Source organism: Carassius carassius, chromosome 15, assembly GCF_963082965.1.
Source record: "Carassius carassius chromosome 15, fCarCar2.1, whole genome shotgun sequence".
NCBI lineage: Eukaryota > Metazoa > Chordata > Actinopteri > Cypriniformes > Cyprinidae > Carassius > Carassius carassius.
The window spans coordinates 2,631,782-2,650,305 of NC_081769.1; the positions used below are offsets into that span (position 1 = coordinate 2,631,782).

The 18,524-nt window shown below is 37.8% G+C and overlaps 2 protein-coding genes across 2 annotated transcripts in view; one reads left to right on the forward strand and one right to left on the reverse strand.

Annotated features, from left to right (window-relative positions):
* The window catches only part of ibtk (inhibitor of Bruton agammaglobulinemia tyrosine kinase), a 30,616-nt gene extending 16,835 nt beyond the window's left edge, over positions 1–13,781 (reverse strand). Inside the window, exons 1-9 of the mRNA XM_059567236.1 lie at positions 13,628–13,781; positions 11,842–12,671; positions 10,492–10,588; positions 9,931–10,055; positions 4,170–4,280; positions 3,916–4,086; positions 3,456–3,573; positions 3,097–3,277; positions 2,482–2,605 (exon numbers count right to left, since the gene is read on the reverse strand). Of these exons, the coding sequence (XP_059423219.1) occupies positions 2,482–2,605; positions 3,097–3,277; positions 3,456–3,573; positions 3,916–4,086; positions 4,170–4,280; positions 9,931–10,055; positions 10,492–10,588; positions 11,842–12,165 (1,251 nt within the window). The 5' untranslated portion in view covers positions 12,166–12,671; positions 13,628–13,781. The remainder of the gene's footprint in view (positions 1–2,481; positions 2,606–3,096; positions 3,278–3,455; positions 3,574–3,915; positions 4,087–4,169; positions 4,281–9,930; positions 10,056–10,491; positions 10,589–11,841; positions 12,672–13,627) is intronic.
* A 690-nt stretch (positions 13,782–14,471) lies between these two features.
* Positions 14,472–16,733, forward strand: LOC132158000 (trophoblast glycoprotein-like). The gene is made up of 2 exons (XM_059567239.1): positions 14,472–14,646; positions 14,715–16,733. Exon 2 carries the CDS (start codon positions 15,008–15,010, stop codon positions 16,157–16,159), a length of 1,152 nt encoding a protein of 383 aa, XP_059423222.1. The 5' UTR covers positions 14,472–14,646; positions 14,715–15,007; the 3' UTR covers positions 16,160–16,733.
* The last annotated feature ends 1,791 nt before the right edge of the window (positions 16,734–18,524 follow it).

Sequence of the window (18,524 nt, forward strand, 5' to 3'; positions counted from 1 at the left end):
TGTCAGATCCCTACCACTGAATTTATGTAAATAAAAATCTGCCTGACCCATTGAAAAAATATGGTATGCCACAAGGCTCTGTCTCAGGCCCTTTGTTGTTCTTTTACTTTACATGATAATATTAGGAAACACAGCATTAGTTTTCACGGTTATATAGACCACAAAGTTCTCTATACTTATTCAAGTTCAGATGAAGGTGGATGATGAATTATACTGAATGTATGTCAAGTAATCTCAATTTGTTAAACTGTGATTAACATAAGCACTTTAGATACAATTATTTTAGAAAGGCTTTTACAGCTACAGAGGAAAGCTAGATATTTTGCTTTTTGGAAGCTATATTGGTATTAATTTGAGACTGATGGTGTGTTCAATTGAGCATCTTCAGCTTCATTTGACTGTTGAGTGATAGATTCGCTCTTTCAGTAAATGAACAGATTTTAAACAGGGATTGTAACAACTTCTTCATGAGCATTTTTAGGGAGAATCAGGTGTATCTGTATGATTAGGACAGCTCAGTGACTATGGGAACTGACTGCATTGGGCTTTAATCAGGGCTTAAAAACAAACAAAAAAAAGCCATCGGTTCACTCAGAGCAGAATCGATATTTTAACGTTTCTGTTCTGCGTTCCTCTGATATTATCACTGTTCCGAAACCGGTTCAGGTGGAAGATAAAACGGTTAATAACGTTATTTTTTTTTTTTTTTTATATTATTTGCCTATAATTTGAGATCTAACGCCTAGTCACAGCCAATACAGCATCATCTTCTCTAGATTTTGGCCAAATGTAAGATACTTAAAAAAAAATAAAAAAAAGACTTGTATAAGATTGCGTTTTGAGAGTAAAAAAAAGAAAAAAAAAAAATATACGAAAGTCATGGCTCACATCGCATTTTATTAGCCCTATTACTTCCGACATCATGAAGGCTAAAATGCCTGTAACTAGTCTAAAGTAAAATGTTTAAAACATTATAAAAACAGTTATTAGTTTATCTCCAAAGCAAATCCTATAAAGTTATAGGCTATAAAAACGTCAATCCAAAAACAAATTAAAGGTGAAGCTGATGCCTACCTCTCTCATTCGGCAGGAATCCAAATGTTTCCATGTTCCCAACATATCTGGATGCTAAAATGTTATTTATTATATAGCGTTTGTACTTTCAGTTATTATTATTTAAAATAATCTAGTTGGTTAACGGTTGTTGGTTAGGAAAAATAACGAAATTAACACCCCTAGTCAGTAACGTCACATTGCAAAGAATATAGAATAACAGTTAGCCTACTGTATAATAAGTAACGCTGTATTTGCGTCCGACAAACGGACTCCAAATTTCATTCTAAGAATTACTTTGAGGTTAATACAGCAAATGAAAATTGTTCAGATTACAGTAAATATGAGAAGCTCCGCCAGGCTATTTTCCCCTCACTCCACAACAAATCATTTCAATTATCAATTATTCAAGTATTTAGAAAAGAACAGGAATTAAAAATATAAGAAGCTATAGCATATTAACGACAAACCAAAACTAATTTAATTTATGCCAAAACGAAACTCAAACCAACGTTGGGTCTCATTCAAAACAAAATCAAATATTTCAGTATTCGTAATGTATTTAAATGCTAAATTATAAAAAATAGCCTATGTTAACAGTGTTTATTATAGTTTGTAATGTTTGTAAACATTTTGTGTCTGCATTGTCTATTTCTGAATGAAATAATCTTTTTTTTCTCTCTCTAAAAAAAGTATGTTCACACATACATATTATATATATATATGTAGCATATGCAGCAAACCTTTTTAAATATTTTGATGAAAATGACAATGAAATAAATATTTACTGAAAAGAAATAAATGACTTAAAACGTTTAACTGATTATTAATCTGTCAAAATTAGCTGATACAGTTTGCTGCATTCATGCACTCAGAAACCGGTGACTGTGAACGAATCAGCAGAGCTTGTACGAGCTTGTGTCATCGTTAAATCTTTCTCAGACGTTTCGAAATGTCGAAATTGGGCTGCGCATCTATCTTTGCATGATGATGTCCAATGCCATTGGCGAGCAGAGCTTCTCAAAGTTGGGAATAATCAGAAGAGAGCCGCGGTCCTCAGTTGGGCAGGGAAGGCTAAGCATTCTGGTGCTTGAGTGTCGAATGCACATGCACCAACGGCGAGAAAAAATAGGTCTTTTTTGCGCTGCGTCATCAGGCCTAATTTGGTCTTAATTTTAAATATTAAATGGAACGATAAAATAACGTTATTAACCGGTTAATGACCATTTAAATTTTTCGATTCTATTCGGAACCATAAAATTTGATTTCGTTTCTGGTTCTGTTCCTGTCAAAATGTTCGTTCCTTGAACCAGTTCAGAGCCCTGGCTTTAATCCAAGTATATCGTAAACTTTGCTACACAAGGTATTTTTGGCCAATATTTTAGCATGTGTACTCAAGAGATTGAAGTTCAGTGTCATATCACTCACCCTTCCAGCCTCATCTAGAGCCAAAATCACCAGCTTCTCTCCTCCACCATCATGCAGAAGCTGAGGATTGATACGATGATCCAAACTACCACCGCTCACTAGAACTTTCTTCAGGTTCAGCTGTCTGGAGGACAACACAAGGACAGTGTTAACAATAGCTAAGTTTACATTTAAAGCTGTGAATTAAACTTGTGAAAAACTGGAACATTGCATTAAATATTTGCGAAAACAAAATCAGCATTTCTTGGGAAATTAGCACAAAAGTATCAGTAATACAATAATAAAGAGTTGCTTCAGCCGGGGAAACCGGCGACTCTTGTTTCCTGCATATTAAATTGACTGTGCCTCAGAGCATGCAAACGAAATTTGCAGTAAGAAATGCTGTCATGTTATCTTGCATTTGGACGTCTGATGTTTGGGAACTCGATCATGTGAGACACTTCTGGGAGGTAATTATACAAAATCATTTTGGTGACAGACTGAACAGACTCAGGCATTTCAGAAAGACTAAAGCAATATTTTAGATGGTTGAGAAAAGTCTTCTGGTTTGACTGAACAAAATCTGGATCGCCGAGACAACATAATGCCAAACCCTAGTCTCCTAACTCCACTCACTTGGATGCCAGTTTCTTGCACTGATAATCTGCCAGCAGGTACACATCTCCCTTTTCGGTCACGCACACCGTGGCCCCATTGCTGGCTGCCACCATAGCGATGGTCACATCCTTGTGGTGCAGAGCGGACACCTGTCGAGGAACAGCCACGCACTTCTCTCCGTTGGGCTCCAGCAGGTAACCTGAATGTATCACAATGGTTGGACCACAAGTTTTCATATGAGAAGAGGTAAAAATGAAGCAGATGCTCTGATGAAATTGCATGAATAGGATTTGCGAAACACCTGAGAGACTTTAGATCAGTTAAACAATCTGTTTGTTTGTATGTGATAAACAGATCTGGATGCTTGAGCAGCTTACCAAGCTGGCCACCATTTAATCCTACGGTATACACCGCATCTCGAGTCCAAAGAACAGTGTGGAACCTGCCAGCTGCAACACCAATCACAGACCTCCCTTTCAGGGACTTAGAGGTGACCTGTGGTCAACAGAGAATAACATTAAAAGATGCAATATGTGGAATATCCTAGACGCTCAATTTCCAGCAATATCGTCAACTTGATTGCACAGATACTATCTGAACTGAGCTGGACGATGAAGTCACTGAATCAATGATGAACTGACTTTAACTGTAAATTGAGTGTTTACTGTTTTGCATAACTATTTTTCCTATTAAATACTATAAAGCTGCTTTGACACAATCTATATTGTTAAAAGCGCTATATAAATAAAGGTGGCTTGACTTGACCCAGGATTTTTATTTTGTTGCATCACTAGTTTCTTGATACAGTGTGTCATGGATAAATCCAGGCTGTCCGACCTGTTTGGGAACTTGGCTGGAAGCAGGAGGAGGTGTCAGCCCCAGCTGATGGTGGGTGTTGAGCCCAAAGGTGTAGACGTACCCCTCCTCTGTCAGAACAACAGTGTGATCTCGGGCCGCTGCGATCTGAGAGCAGTGATGGGACAAAAGCCCCTCCACCATCCGGGGAACCTTTGATATGAATGTGGACACCAAGTCTTAGAAAGACAGCAGGTGTAGAAATATATGCATCAACGGACACCAAAGCATCTCACCAGATATGTCTGTTCATCACCATGTCCAAGTCGTCCGCCCTGTCCATGTCCACATGTGTACACCTGACCCTTCTGGGACAGGAAGACAGAGTGGAACTTACACAACACCACCTGAACAGACACAAAAACACAACAAGGTTACCATCCTCATTCAAGACCATGTTAATGAAGACAGACCGTCACCGTGCCGATAATTAAACACTAAAGCCAAACAAAATAGAACCTTGGATCACAAATGCAGACATAGTTTTATGTTTGATTTGAAATAAGACAATAAATGCACTTTTAAAAATTTGGAATAAAAGAATGGACTGAAAATTATTGTTATTAATTATTTTTTGTTTATTTAATATTGTTTGTTTTTGTTTTTAGCTCAGTAGGTCCAGAATTTTTTTTTTTTTGTCAGCTTTAAAATTCAATAATTTTCTTACATTGTCAATTTTTTGTAGCAGGTTACTAATGTAAAAAGTCATCAATGATGGTCTACATTAGCATAACAGCCTGTATACTAATATGCATTTATCTAGTCATTTTGAAATTAAAAATACAGTAAAAACAATATTGTGAAATACAGTTAACAATAACCGTATTATGTGAATACACTGTAAAATGGCATTTATTCCCATGATCAAATCTGAATTTTCATAATTTCTTTTCAATCTATATGAATATATTATCAAATATAATTTATTCTTGTGATGTGCAGCTGTGTTTTCAGCATCATTCCCCCAGTCTTCTGTGTCACATGATCTTCAGAAACCATAATAATATACTGATTTACTGCTCAAGAAACATTTCTGATTATTATCAATGTTGAAAACAGTTGTGCTGCAAATTTTCTTGTGCAAGATATTATACTTTTACAGGAAATATTCTTTGAGGAATAGAAAATTCAAATAAACAGTTCATTTGAAACCGTAGAGTTTTGTAACATAAAATGTCTTCACTCACTGCCATTTTTAATTAATTGCATAACTGCTTAAAGGGGTCATATAATGCGAACTCAATTTTTCCTTTCTCTTTTGGAGTGTCACAAGCTCTTGCTGCAAAAAGAAGATCTGTAAAGTTGCAAAGACTAAAGTCTAAAATCCAAAGAGATATTCTTAATAAAAGTTAAGGGTCAACCACACCCTCCTATGTCATGATGTGAGATGATTTGCATAACACCGCCCAAATGTTCATGCAAAGAAAGGTGGCATCAATTTGATTCTTGTTGTAGTATTGTTCCTGCCGCCACGAAACTACTTTATTTGGCCTGCCAAAAGAAGACACAGCAAGAAATCAGTGGTTAAGTTTTACTTACAACACTGTTCCAGAACATTTCAACCCAAATATTCAGATTTGTTCATTTGTTCAGCACATTTTACGAAGGGCTAGGACTGTTTCCTGAGAGAGTAGCTTTCAGTGCCAGCTGTTCTGACTCACAGTCTGTAAGTATGTTTTCATATGTAAAGGGTTTGTCACTGATGATTCAAGCACGAGTTTTAAGCAGTGTAGAGTAGAGCTTGTTGTTTGTCGTTTCTCTGATCACAAATGCAAATGGTTTTATGTTTATGCAGTGAGACATGCAACACAAAGTACAAGTCATTATCAGTAATTATGTCCACACTGGATGCAACAAATGCCTCGTTTGTAATGGGTTTTATTGGTTTTGTTTCGTGGGCATAACATTTCCATCCCAAGCTTGAGGTATTCAGCCAATCACAGTGCACTGGAAAGCTGGCCAATCAGAGCACACCCCATTTTCAGAAAGAAGAGCCTTTTTAAAAAAATCTATGTGTTTCAGAAAGGTGGGGCATAGAGGAACAACAATAATGTACATTGTGGAAAATAATGTGATTTTTTAATTTTTTACCTAAAAAAAAACAAAAAAAATATTTCTTTACACCCAATACACAAAATAATGTTCTTTTTTAGCAACATCACATGACCCCTTTAACAAAAGCAATTTGCATCAGCAAAATGAAAGAAAGATCAGTGAAAGATCTTTTCCAAAGGATCAATTAAAATTTTCTGGGTCATTTTTGCAAAAACATCTAACGCAATTACATTTCAACTTTATAAAAAGTGTAGCAAATACTTTAAAAGGCCACTGTAAATATGATATCATTGGAGATTATCGGTTGATTCAAAAATGAGACCTGGACAGGAGACAGCAGGCCAGATCGAACAAGCTGCGTTCTGCTCATTACGAGGCTTGACTTTTAACCATGACAGCTTTGCCCTTTCTCTGCAAAGCTGGCCAGCTCTGGATTGGCTCGGAGTCAACGACAGCAGCGCAGGGGTGCCAAAGTCAACATCATCACTAATTTAAAACACTCTTCAAGGCTGAAACAGAAGCAAGAGATGTTCTGCACAGCGTCCAAACTCTGCGCTGACGGGCTGCCATACCCATACATTCGCAGCGCTTATTTATTCTTCTGCTGTTATCCCTGAATGAATATTTTAATATTTAACCGAAAGCATCGGCAGAACAGCGTGGCGTTACACAATGCACTCTGTTTCCATGTAAGGGGGCATTGGAAAGCTGAAGAAAGGGTCAGGAAACGAGATCCGCCATCACAATGAGCAGTGCAAAATTAAAGGCCTGTCCTGCACTTCAGAAGTTAATTAGCCGAATGTAAGTACACACACCGACTGAACAATGAAAAATGAAATGCATTGCTGAAGTGTCTTCTCAAGGGTAAGATGCATCTCTAGAAGTTTTCCATCACCCTAAACGGCTGACATTTTTGGCTTAATGCACTCATTTTTATCACCCCTTAACCACCTAGGGCTTCTCCTTTCAAAAATGCCCAAATCCCGAGTGAAAGGCTGACAATGGGATCATGCAGCACTACTGGATCACATTTCCCATCCACATATGAGCACATGCTGGTTATCCATCCAAAATGCAAATGAGTCCCCGCTATGACCACGGAAAAATGGAAACTTATACAGCATTAAAACATGATGTTGGCATCTTTCAGGGTCAGGTATGCCAAAGCAGCGACGCTCACCTTAGCTTTGAGTTCCAACACAAAGAGCTTCTCTTCATCAACAAGAACATCGTTTTCATCCTCGAGTCGAGGGCATTCTCAAGAACAATTTACAGAGTAACAAAGAGGTCTCAGTTTCCTGGGATGGTTTGCAGGGACCCTTGGAGATGTTTGTTTTGAAGGAGGTTCCCTGTGAGAAGCCTGAGATCAAGGCAACCCTCTCAGGTCCTCTGTTTTTACCCTCCTCTCTTGTTGTCACACTTAACTCTGGAGAGTTATAGGATCTGCTAGCTCGCACAAACCTTGGGGAATTGCATTGCAGATGAGGATTTCATAACACTATGTGCCTCATCAGCAGAAAATAATCCATTTTCTGCTGATGAGAAAATTTGGGAGTGACTGCATCAAAAATATTAAATAATCTTTAGAAGATAAAAAAGCTCTCTATTCTTGGTTGCTGTCCCTCAGTTGTGGAATGGCTTAAGTGTTTACAAAATCTGGGTAACATAAGTGCTTTATAAACAGGGGTGCACCATAAGTGGTACGCAGGTAAAACCAAAATAAAAAATGAACTGTGTAAATAATGCTGTGTTCACACAGTGTTGTAATTACCGAAATTTCAAGATAAAAACACATTCAACTCTGTGCTGTTTACATCCTCGGACTGTGGATAATCTGTTTCTAAACCGACTAAATCAGTTTCTAAACGCAATACAAGTAACAGTTGCTATGCAAAATTGCAAATGAGTCATTATTACATGGATAGCCTACATATCTAACTTCGGGATGCATGTCTTTCATTTATATTCACATTACTTTTCTATGAAGACATCTATATTGGCAAAATTCAATTACACGAAATTACTGAAGCGCCGCCAGCTACCCTGATGTGCAGTGGTCACGTGGTATATAACAGAAAACATGTAACGAGTTCCACGAGAACGTGAACACTTTTTTCAAGTTGGTATCTCAAATAAGACAATTACGTCATGACGTGATAGCACCTTAAGTTCAGAGCGCTCATTTGCACTCATAACAGCTGTTATACCATGGTCTGACAGAATACTGGATTCTGATTGGCTGACAGGTGTGCATTAAAACCATTTAATGCACAGGTATAGTTACAAGTCAGTTTAATCACCATTCTATATTAACCCTCTTGAGTCGATTCACGCGTATACACGTTATGAGGCATTTTCTCCTGATAACCCCGAAAAGAACTTAAATTAAACTTTCAGTTTTGATCGTACAGATAAGAGCAATACATCAATTGAATCTGTAAAGACAAAAAAAATTCTAGGCTACAAGCTCCAGTTCTCAAAAATCCCGGGAACCAATGTTCTGTATGTGTTTTATGGCCTTATTCAAGTAATTTAACATTTTTAGTTTTTCACCAACCACGAAAAAAGATTTTCCCTCAAAAAAACAATCATGTACATACATGTTGCGCACGTATTATTATAGCCCAGTTTGTGCTGATTACAGTGAGATTAGACTTTAGCCATGCAGATGTTTATAAGCAACTGAAAAAAGCACAAATGTCAGGGCATGACAAAACTTCTCCAGGCCCCAAAAATACCCTTAGACCTCAAGGGGTTAAACGATTTTAATGTACTTCACGGAGGCAACCTTGGCCTTCATGTCATGCATTAAAATAATTTAATTTAATGCACAGCTACCCATGCATTATCCCTTACTTAAAGAAAAAGGTTGTAGGACCTGCCACTAGAGGGTGCACTACCAAAACAATAACCAATCGCGTGGTTTGATGATGCTAAGGAGGAGCGTGGAATGATGGGATTTGTTGTCTTTTACCCAACCCCTGACGGCCATCAATCAGACGATATGAAAACGATTACCACTTGTTCAACAAATATATACACTCGTGTACATTCAATCACAATAATTGGGCATACATAGCAAATGAGAGTTCAACGATTTGCGCGAGTAGATTACATACAAAGTCAATGCAAAGACGCGATCAGACGATGGATCAGACGGTCCTCGCATGAGTCTAGAGACGCGATACCCCGTGTTTGGCGTGTATGCCCCATAACACTAATCTTGCTGGTCGTTATAATAGCATACATTTTCTGTAAAGATACGAATCAAAAAAACACAATGGTCGAGTAAAACACAAGCGAGATCGGCATCTCTTTCTAGTTGAAGTTTGTCGCGAAGCTACTTCCGCATTTGACCATGAAACTGTTGTCATGTGTTTTCTACGTCAGTAAAGGCGGTAACAAAGAGTAACTAACGTCATTGACAGACGACTGCACTGCCCCGTGTCACTGTTTAGAATGGGGATTTTCTCATGATTTACAAGTACTTGAAAACAGTAGAGATAGGGTAAGTAATCAGCTGGACAAAATATATAACACTAGCCTAGTTGTTTTTGGATATTTTACTGCAAATATCTTACAAATTGTACCTTTAATGCACAATATATATATATATATATATATATATATATATATATATATATATATATATAATTTTCTTTTTTAAAGTATAATAATATTGTCATTTCTTATAGTTATATTTTATGGGTCACTATGTGCCAAGTGATGACCAAACCAAATATCCAGGTGCTCTAATGAGAGGCAGGCTGAAAAACATATGTGCACCACTGTTTATAAATAATATTAATAATAATGTTGATTGAATTGATCAAAAAAAAATATGAACAAAAATGGTTGATTAAAATAAACTTTAAAAAGAAACCAAAAGTACTAAAACTGTTTTTTTTTTCCAAATCTTTAGTAACACTGAACATCATTTACCTGCTTCACATAAGTGCGAGACCTTGAAAACAGGTCCACGATCTCAGGATGGTGTCTGCTCTCCTGGTTTCCGTGTCCCAGACTAAAGTTTGTGTTGCTTCCCCAAGTGTACACTTCAGTAGGGTCTGTGATTAGATCAGATTAACCACGTGAGCTGTATGTGCCTGTGTTTAAGTGGTGAGGTAATACTGTTTACCGGTCCCAGTCTCTAGTCTCCAAGCGAGCTTTCATTTGTCACCAAGTTAAACAGCACAGCATGAGTGTATATAAGCACCATTTACTGTGTGTTTGCAAATTTTGGTTTTAATGATTTAAAGGTTTAAATAAACAAACATTCTCGCGTTAAAATCGCCATAATGTCATTAAAAACCCTCCTTTGACTCAGACAGTTATTCAGTCATATGTACAACTTCTTGAAAACAGGCATGCAAATATATAATGAGTATGGATTAAATAATTTTAACGTAATGGTGAACAACTCATTTAATAATGATCATAAACCCTTCTTTAGCACTGGCACATTCACAAATATGAATAAGGAAATGAATCCATGTTGATTACCAGTGTTTCTGAAGACCACGTGAGCTGGGCGGTCCTTCATGGTGAGGTCTAGGGCAGAAAGACCCTCCTTGTCCTGGATGGACAGTGCTCCACCACGCTGGAACATGAACATATAAACACAATTAAAGAAAGTCATACAAACCAATAAACCACTGGAGTGGGGAGGGAAAGATTAAGCTGTTCCAGAGAAATCGTGGATCACCCAGGCCAATTAATCAGGCATTATTTGATCATTTTGAGATTACTGGCCCATGAATGTAATACCCAGTTGGCCCAGATTAACAGACGTGGACTACCACTAATAAGACCGTTCCAAAATCTGCCAGTTTGGACGGGAAAACAGCAAACGGTTAGTTTTCAGTTCATTTTAAAAGGTGAAGTGTGCACAGTGCTGCCAATCTGCGGTTTTCCTGAGGAATTGGGCTTCTTTAACACTGTATCCGTGGGTTGTTTTACATGTTCACAGGTTGAAGTGATCACTATAAAGTGATATTAAGCCCCTGCAATGTGAATTTCTTTCAGGGGAACCTTGCCATAATGTTATTTTACCCCCAGAATGTGATTTTTTTTTGTACCGGGGGAACCAGCTCGAAACACGACTGGGTTAAATTTGAGCAGCCATTGGGCAGCCCTGAGTGTGCAGTCAGTGCCTCCATTATAATAAAAAATTATATATATATATAACTTTTCTGGGTATTAGAAACACCAAAATAAACTGCAATTATATGTTACATTTTTTGCACATCATTTCACTTCAAGACTGCATGTATTTGGTGTTTAGTTTGTGTTTTTTTAATGATGAATACAAGGTTCAAAAGAACAGCATTTAATTGAAATCTAAACCTTTTGAAACTTTAAAAACATTTTTTGTCACTTTTGATCAGTTGAATGTTTCCTTTCTGAATTAAATTAATTTCTTAATACTAAAAGGTACTTAAGTACAGATTCCCCAAAAATATTAAGCAGTTTAACACGGATAATAATCAGAAATATTTCTTGAGTAGCAAATCAGTAATTTTATTATGATTTCTGAAGATCATGTGACACTGAAGACTGGAGGAATGATGCTAAAAATACAACTTTGATCACAGGAATAAAACTACACTTTAGTGTAAATTCACACAGAAAACACTTTTAAATTATAATGATATTTCCCAATATTACGTGTTTTTTTTTTTTTTTTTTTTTGTAATAGACTTTCTTTTATATTAAAAAAAAATCTTAAAAATGCCAAATTTGGCCAGTAGTGTTTATTGGCATTATCCTGACAATGGGTCACCTCAGCCTTCTTTCTAAATACTGTATTGGCAGCAGTCAGTGAAACACCTGTATTATTGAAGCAGTGCTCACCTTGATGAGCCCCATGAGGCAGTGTATTTGCCCGTAGAAGGCGCTGCGGTGCAGTGCGGTCCACCCAGACTCCTTGTCCTTCGCCAGCATGTCAGCGTGTTTGCTGTCCAGGAGCCACTGAAGCAGGTCACGCTTCCCCAGAGAGGCCACGAGGTGCAGAGCCGTGCGTCCAAACTCGTCCCGCAAGGAGGATGCATTGTGACAGTGGACAGACAGGAAGCCCCGCAGACGGCCCTCCGAGCCGCTGGTCAAAGCAGCGATCACTTCCTCCGCGTGCCTCACAGAGCGGCACTTCGGTGTGCAGTCTGGGCTTCCCAAACTCATTTTAGCTTCCCACCCGCTAAGTTACAACCCCCAAAAACCCAGAACACCCACAAGCTTGTGCTTTAACTTCTCAGATTAACACAGAAATTAATTTCTCAAATAACTGCAATAAATTAAAGAAAACACAATAAAAAAAAAAAGATTTAGGTTTCAGGTTCTGTGAATTCAGGGCGCTAGAATTGTGCATGTGTTGATGTTCCACAGCACCCTAGCGGCCCCACGACTGAAGATCTAGCTCATCTCAACATCACGTCTACAACACATCCCACAAAACCTTTGGCACATTCATTAGCGTCAAAGAAAATACTCTGTTCTCTGTACAGAAACATACAAATATATACCAGTTTTCTCAACAAAAATAAATAAGTTAATTTAGTAATATATCTATATATCGTATTTTACAAAAGGCAAATCCTGTCCATTCAAGAGTCCATCAACTTTGAGGGGAAAGTCTCCTTCCCCCCAAAACGCTCCACCGTTTAAGCCTCCATAATTGCAAAAGGTCCCTGAAAAGAAAGAACGGCTTTCAGATTAATATCAATATTCATAATACAACAATGCCACCAAAATGGCAATTAAACAGCAAAATTCACCAGATCATACAAAGCTGTGCCTTTATTTATGACTCGGCTGAAAAATTATCAAATTTTACTAGCCTGAAAACAAACATAAAGCACTCAAATTAGTTAGGTTTTATGTAAAATTATACATAACAGTTTTTTTTTCTTTAGTTATGGATGTGTTTTTATTTATTTTTTTAAATAAATAAAATAAATAAATCTTGCTTTTTAAACTCAATAGTTTATCTGCTAACAGTATTCAACAGTGGGCTTCACAAATCAATGCTCAAGTTTTAAGATTGGGTCTAAGCCAAAACATTAAATATATACAACAATGGCATTAGAAAAGTAGTAATAAAAACTCTTCAGTAGTAAGTAGTCAAATAAATAAACAAACAAACGTTTATAGAATAATGCAGAGTTAGGGTTAGCGTAACCTTAAAACCTGTTAGTTAATAACAAAAATAACGAAGAGTGCACATAACTTGAAGAAACATTACCTAGTGCACTTCCAAACAGCCCCACCATCAGATGGCTTCAACCATCTTACTGCATCCGTTTTTGGACATTACTGATCATTTTGTGATCATAAATGTGTTTAAATCTCAAATAACTGAGGAAATGATTCAGTTCAACCCGTTTGTTAACATCTGGAGGCCACAAAGCTCTAACTGTAACGTCAGTCAGAGACATTACACTGACAACCAAGCGACTCTCTGAGATCACGCTGTAATATCTAGTGGAAATAATTAATGATTAAAACACATTTGACACGATAATGGGTGAGATCTGTCCTGAAGTGTGTTCTGAGTGACTGACACATCATCGTCATCATATTTCTGACCCATATCTACTGAACTCTGTGTTGAAACACTGCCAGAGCGCTGATCTCTCTCGCTCACCTGACGCTAGATGAAAGAGAAGTCCATGTTTGTGTTGTCCCCAATACGACAGATCCACAGAAACATCTTTAAAGGAAACACTGACTAGTTGCAGCAAATATGTTGCAGTAGAGTTAGTCGGTTAAGTAAGAGCTAGAGGTGTAGACGCATGAGTAACACGAATTCTGATTGGCCCATCAACATCTATCCTCGTTACATTTCATTGGACAGTTCAACTTGCAGACTTGTATCGTTATTTGTCATTGGACGGCTCGGGTGTAAAAAGGACTTCACAGTTTGCGCTTGTGACACAAACATGTCTCATTTCATTGTAAACATTCCAGTTGTTTATGATTTTGCGCATATCTTGTTGACTATATTGTAAACTGGTTGCTAGTGTCATGGTGAGTTGGCAAGAAGGGAGTCCCTTCTATTGCGTCAGCTTAGTGGGGGCGGGGCTTACGGTCACATGAGTCATTATCATAATATAATATTCAGTTCCATTACTGTGATGTTCATTTAATTATTATTATTGTTATATTCTAGCTTTGGCAATATTGTATCATTTACATTCATGCCAATAATGCAATTTTGAATTGAATTGAATAGATAGATAGATAGATAGATAGATAGATAGATAGATAGATAGATAGATAGATAGATAGATAGATAGATAGATAGATAGATAGATAGATTTTTTTAAATGCATAATAAAAGCTTGACACTCGTATTAATTGGTTGTGTCGTGTTCATAATGTTTTATATCTAGAATGTGTAAATACTAGTTTATTTACCTGCAGATTCCCGTAAAAGAATGTAATATTTGGAAAACGTCACAGCTCTGCTGGATTCTGCTGGCTCGTGTGTGGTCCCTGACGCCCCCTGTTTGCTCGTGATGGTTCAGTCCAGTGAACGACGCTCAGTGTGGATCCGGCGAGCGGCGGGGGAGAGTCATTACAGCCGGCGCAGCGGGACGGAGAGTGAGCTGCTGAGCCCCGAGCGTTACACACGACAAGACACGGCGAATCACAAGACTACAGGTTTGTGGATCTACGGTGTCTTTCTTAAATATAAGGGACTTTAATAACAACTCGGACTTTTCGGACAGGATTCGGTCGAAGGATTGGGAGAAACTACCTTTGAAGAAACTCGTTTTTTTCTGGATTTGAAAAAAAAAGTGACGATACAGACGCACAAAGTGACGGAATCAGAATAAACGCATCTCGGAACGTTAAAAGTTTAAAAGAGTTAAAGTTGATGAGTCCAAGGAGGTATCTTGAATGAAAGAACAAAGAAAAAGATGTGAGATTTTACGTTAAACGGTTGTTTGAGAAGCGCGAGCACGTTGCTTTCATCTCTGTGGAGAGAAATACTTTTTTTTTTTATTTACATCGCTTCAGAATGTCAGATTTTGGATTACTGCATTTGCTTCAACTTCAGAGTAAACAAAGGGGCATGTGTAACCTGACTCTCTGTGTTTTACTCTTCCTGACGTGTCCCTGCTCGTCCTTATCTTCATGTCCTGCCCAGTGTTTGTGCGAAGCCACGGTGGTGAACTGTGTTAGCCAAAACTTGAGATCAGTCCCACAGCCCCTTCCAGAAAACATCACCGCGCTTAACATCAGTGGGAACGATATAAGGAACCTGAACAATGAATCTTTCCCCAGGCCGCTGGAACATTTAACACTCCTTTATGTGTCTGGAAGCCAAGTGGAGGAATTAGACTCCATGGTGTTTAAAAACTTGCCAAGTCTGCGTTTACTTGACCTCAGCAACAACAGAATTTCACAGTTCAGCGTTGAGGCTTTACCTCAAGACAACAAGATTGAGGTTCTAAACCTCAGCAAATCCTTATATAATCACTCCTACATCAGTGTGTTTGCAGATCTTTTCAAACACAGCCTGCCCAATGTTTCTCATCTCGATTTGTCCAGTAATGACCTGGTGCTCTTTTCAGAAGGCATATTCACAGGTTTGTTGAACCTCACTGTTTTGGATTTGAGGAACAACTCCCTTGTTACAATCAGGAATGATACATTTTGGAATGTATTAAAACTTAAAGAGTTGGACTTACGAGACAATGCGTTGAAAGTCCTGCCCAACGCGACCCTAGAGAAGCTCAGTTCGATCCCTGATTTGCGAGTCAGACTCGCAGGAAACCCCTGGCGCTGTGATTGCAATATTGAGGACATGTTGTTTTTGTTGGCCAAACATGAGTTTGTGGTAGACATATTAAACCTAACCTGTTCTGACCCGGTAGAACTAAAAAATGTCCCACTTTCAGACCTGGAACAATCCCAGCTCTCGTGCTGGAGTAACGCAGGAGATGCGATGAACCGTGCGCTGGAGCCCTCCTATGTGTTCTTGGGGATGGTTCTTGCTCTCATTGGGGTCATCTTCCTTCTGGTCCTTTACCTTAACAGGAAAGGGATCAAGAGGTGGATGTACAATATCCGTGACGCGTGCAGAGATCATATGGAGGGATACCATTACAGATACGAGATCAACTCAGACCCACGGCTAGCCAACCTCAGCCTCAACTCCGATGTGTGAAGAGACACATTTGGAGAACTGGCTTGTACAACTGGCATGCAATGATCGGACGCTAGCTTTGCATGAATACAATACATATATAACTGTAGAGGTTTGCAGTGACATGCATTCTTTTCCATCGGATAGGAAGTTAACTGGATTTTGCAAGCATCAACCCTGTTATGTCATTTATATATTCTGGTGTGTTGCTATAATGTTGTCCAGTGACGCATGAATCAAGAACATCAAGTGCATACGTTTTGAATTCATATTTAATTTTTTATAAAAGCACAATGGACGGGACTGTGGAGGGAGTCTGTTTTTTCTGATGAAATCTGAAATTACAGAGTAACCTGATGTCAGAACAAACTGTAATGTTATTATTTTTATAGCTTAGTTAATTTCTTCTGCAAAAAAAAAAATTCAAACTGCCATGCATGTATTTATGTATTTTTTTAATCAATGTAAAATTATGGCAATATCCACTTTTTTATGATGAGTTATTGGTTTTTATATTTACATTTACATTTGTTGGCTGGACATAGATGAACTCTTTTCTCGGGGATGCCCTGTTGAATTAAAGGTCTTGCACTGATCTTTTCTCTCCAGTCCAGTGATTTTAGTTTCAGATTGTAATACCATAACAAGAGACATATTTTTTATATATGTATATAATACTTTTAGTATTTTTTTTTTAATGATTGCTACTGAGATTATTTTTGCATTAAAAATCAGAACTTGAATCGCTTCCTTTTGACGTAATCATTAGACTACTACAGTAACATCACAGCATGCATTATGCATATTTGATCATTTAAATAATATTAAACTAAATAACATTATTTATTAAACTGAACATGCATCTATCTCACATACCCCCAGCATCACATTCTGGAAGACTATACATTTTTCAAAGCTGTTTGTCATCCTTCAGGCCGTGAGGATAGACCACGGTAAAACAGGACCTTACACCTACTCAAGGTGCAAAGCTGCAAAGATTTGCATAACATTCAAAAACATCTGTTTGGGATGGGCCTGTAGATCCCAGCATATTAAAACGACAATCCTGAGAGACATTCATGCAACATCAATCATGACTGATCATTTCCAGAAACCGATTTAATAGTCAGCGTTTAGTAGCTTGTTATTTGTGATGTTTATGCTTGAGAAGCACTGAAATCCAAATGGGCTTCTTAATGAACATTTCCTGGTCTCGTCGGGGCATGTTATTCCAAAGAAAAGCAATTTGTCTTCATTTTCATCAAAGTGTAATCATTTTGCCATCTCTTTCAGTTGACACCACAAATGCCTCCGCTCTAAATCACCTCACGTTTTTACAAAGCAGTTGTGATCCAATCAATTTCCGACTGAAATTTTGTTGTTGTTGAGAATTAAAATTAAAAACAGCATTTCACACTGACTTGAGCCATAAGCTGTCCTCTCATAAGTTGAAATCATTGTTTTTCTTTTCATAGCTCTCAGGCAATTGTTGGTTATTAAACAATGAGGCAAAATAATATTTTGAATGCAAAAGGCAACTGAAATTATGTAAACAGAACTACATAATGGTCCTGAATGTGAGATTTCATATTTAAGACTAATGATAAAACTGGTAGCAGAACCTGAGCTGAGTGCTGTATGAGATACTTGTGGCCCATCCAAACAAGAGGGCAAATATACATTTAATCTCCATTCAACCTTGTGTGACTATGTCATTTGCTCTCTTTTAGCTTTGAGTGTTAATGTGATGTACTGTAGCTGAACACATAAAATATTTAATTTTTTTTATCTGCTGTAGATTTATAGTGATTTGCTTTTGAACTGTGTTCCAGGTTTGTCATGACTTGATCTTTGACGAGGTCATACATTATTCATTTAGCATTCAAGGAATGTAATGTATCAGTATGTGTGTTACCTGGGAATTGCACCCTTGATGGCATTGCTATTGCTAAGCAGGCAAACGCCTTCCAGAATAAGGTAAGTAAAATATGTTTCACATCTGAAAGTAACTCCACCTGAAAGTTTTTTTTTTTTAAATCAGCATCATGCAATGCGTTGACCAAGCATTCAAATTTGTGTAATTGCATAGTATATTTGTGGCCTGGTGTGTTTCCATTATAATCTCACATGTTTGTTTCTGGTTTATTCAGATTTGGCTGATTGGTGTTTTAAGCTACTACTACCAAGTTCTCCCAATTTCAAGTCTTGCATGGTAAGCATGAGTACCAGCGCCGTCAGCTCTGTTCGATGGTTTGTTGACATGGTTTGGCTCCAGATCTGAGCAGGAGCTCAATGGTTGTATCAGATGCAGCTCTTTGCGTTGGGTTGAATCTTGCAGCCGATGACACTCCAAGGAATCGCCACACCTTCCCTAGAGGACAGGGCT

What these genes read in the sequence shown, in the direction of transcription:
- LOC132158000 (XM_059567239.1), top strand. Translation starts at nt 15,008, where the DNA reads ATGTCAGATTTTGGATTACTGCATTTGCTTCAACTTCAGAGTAAACAA.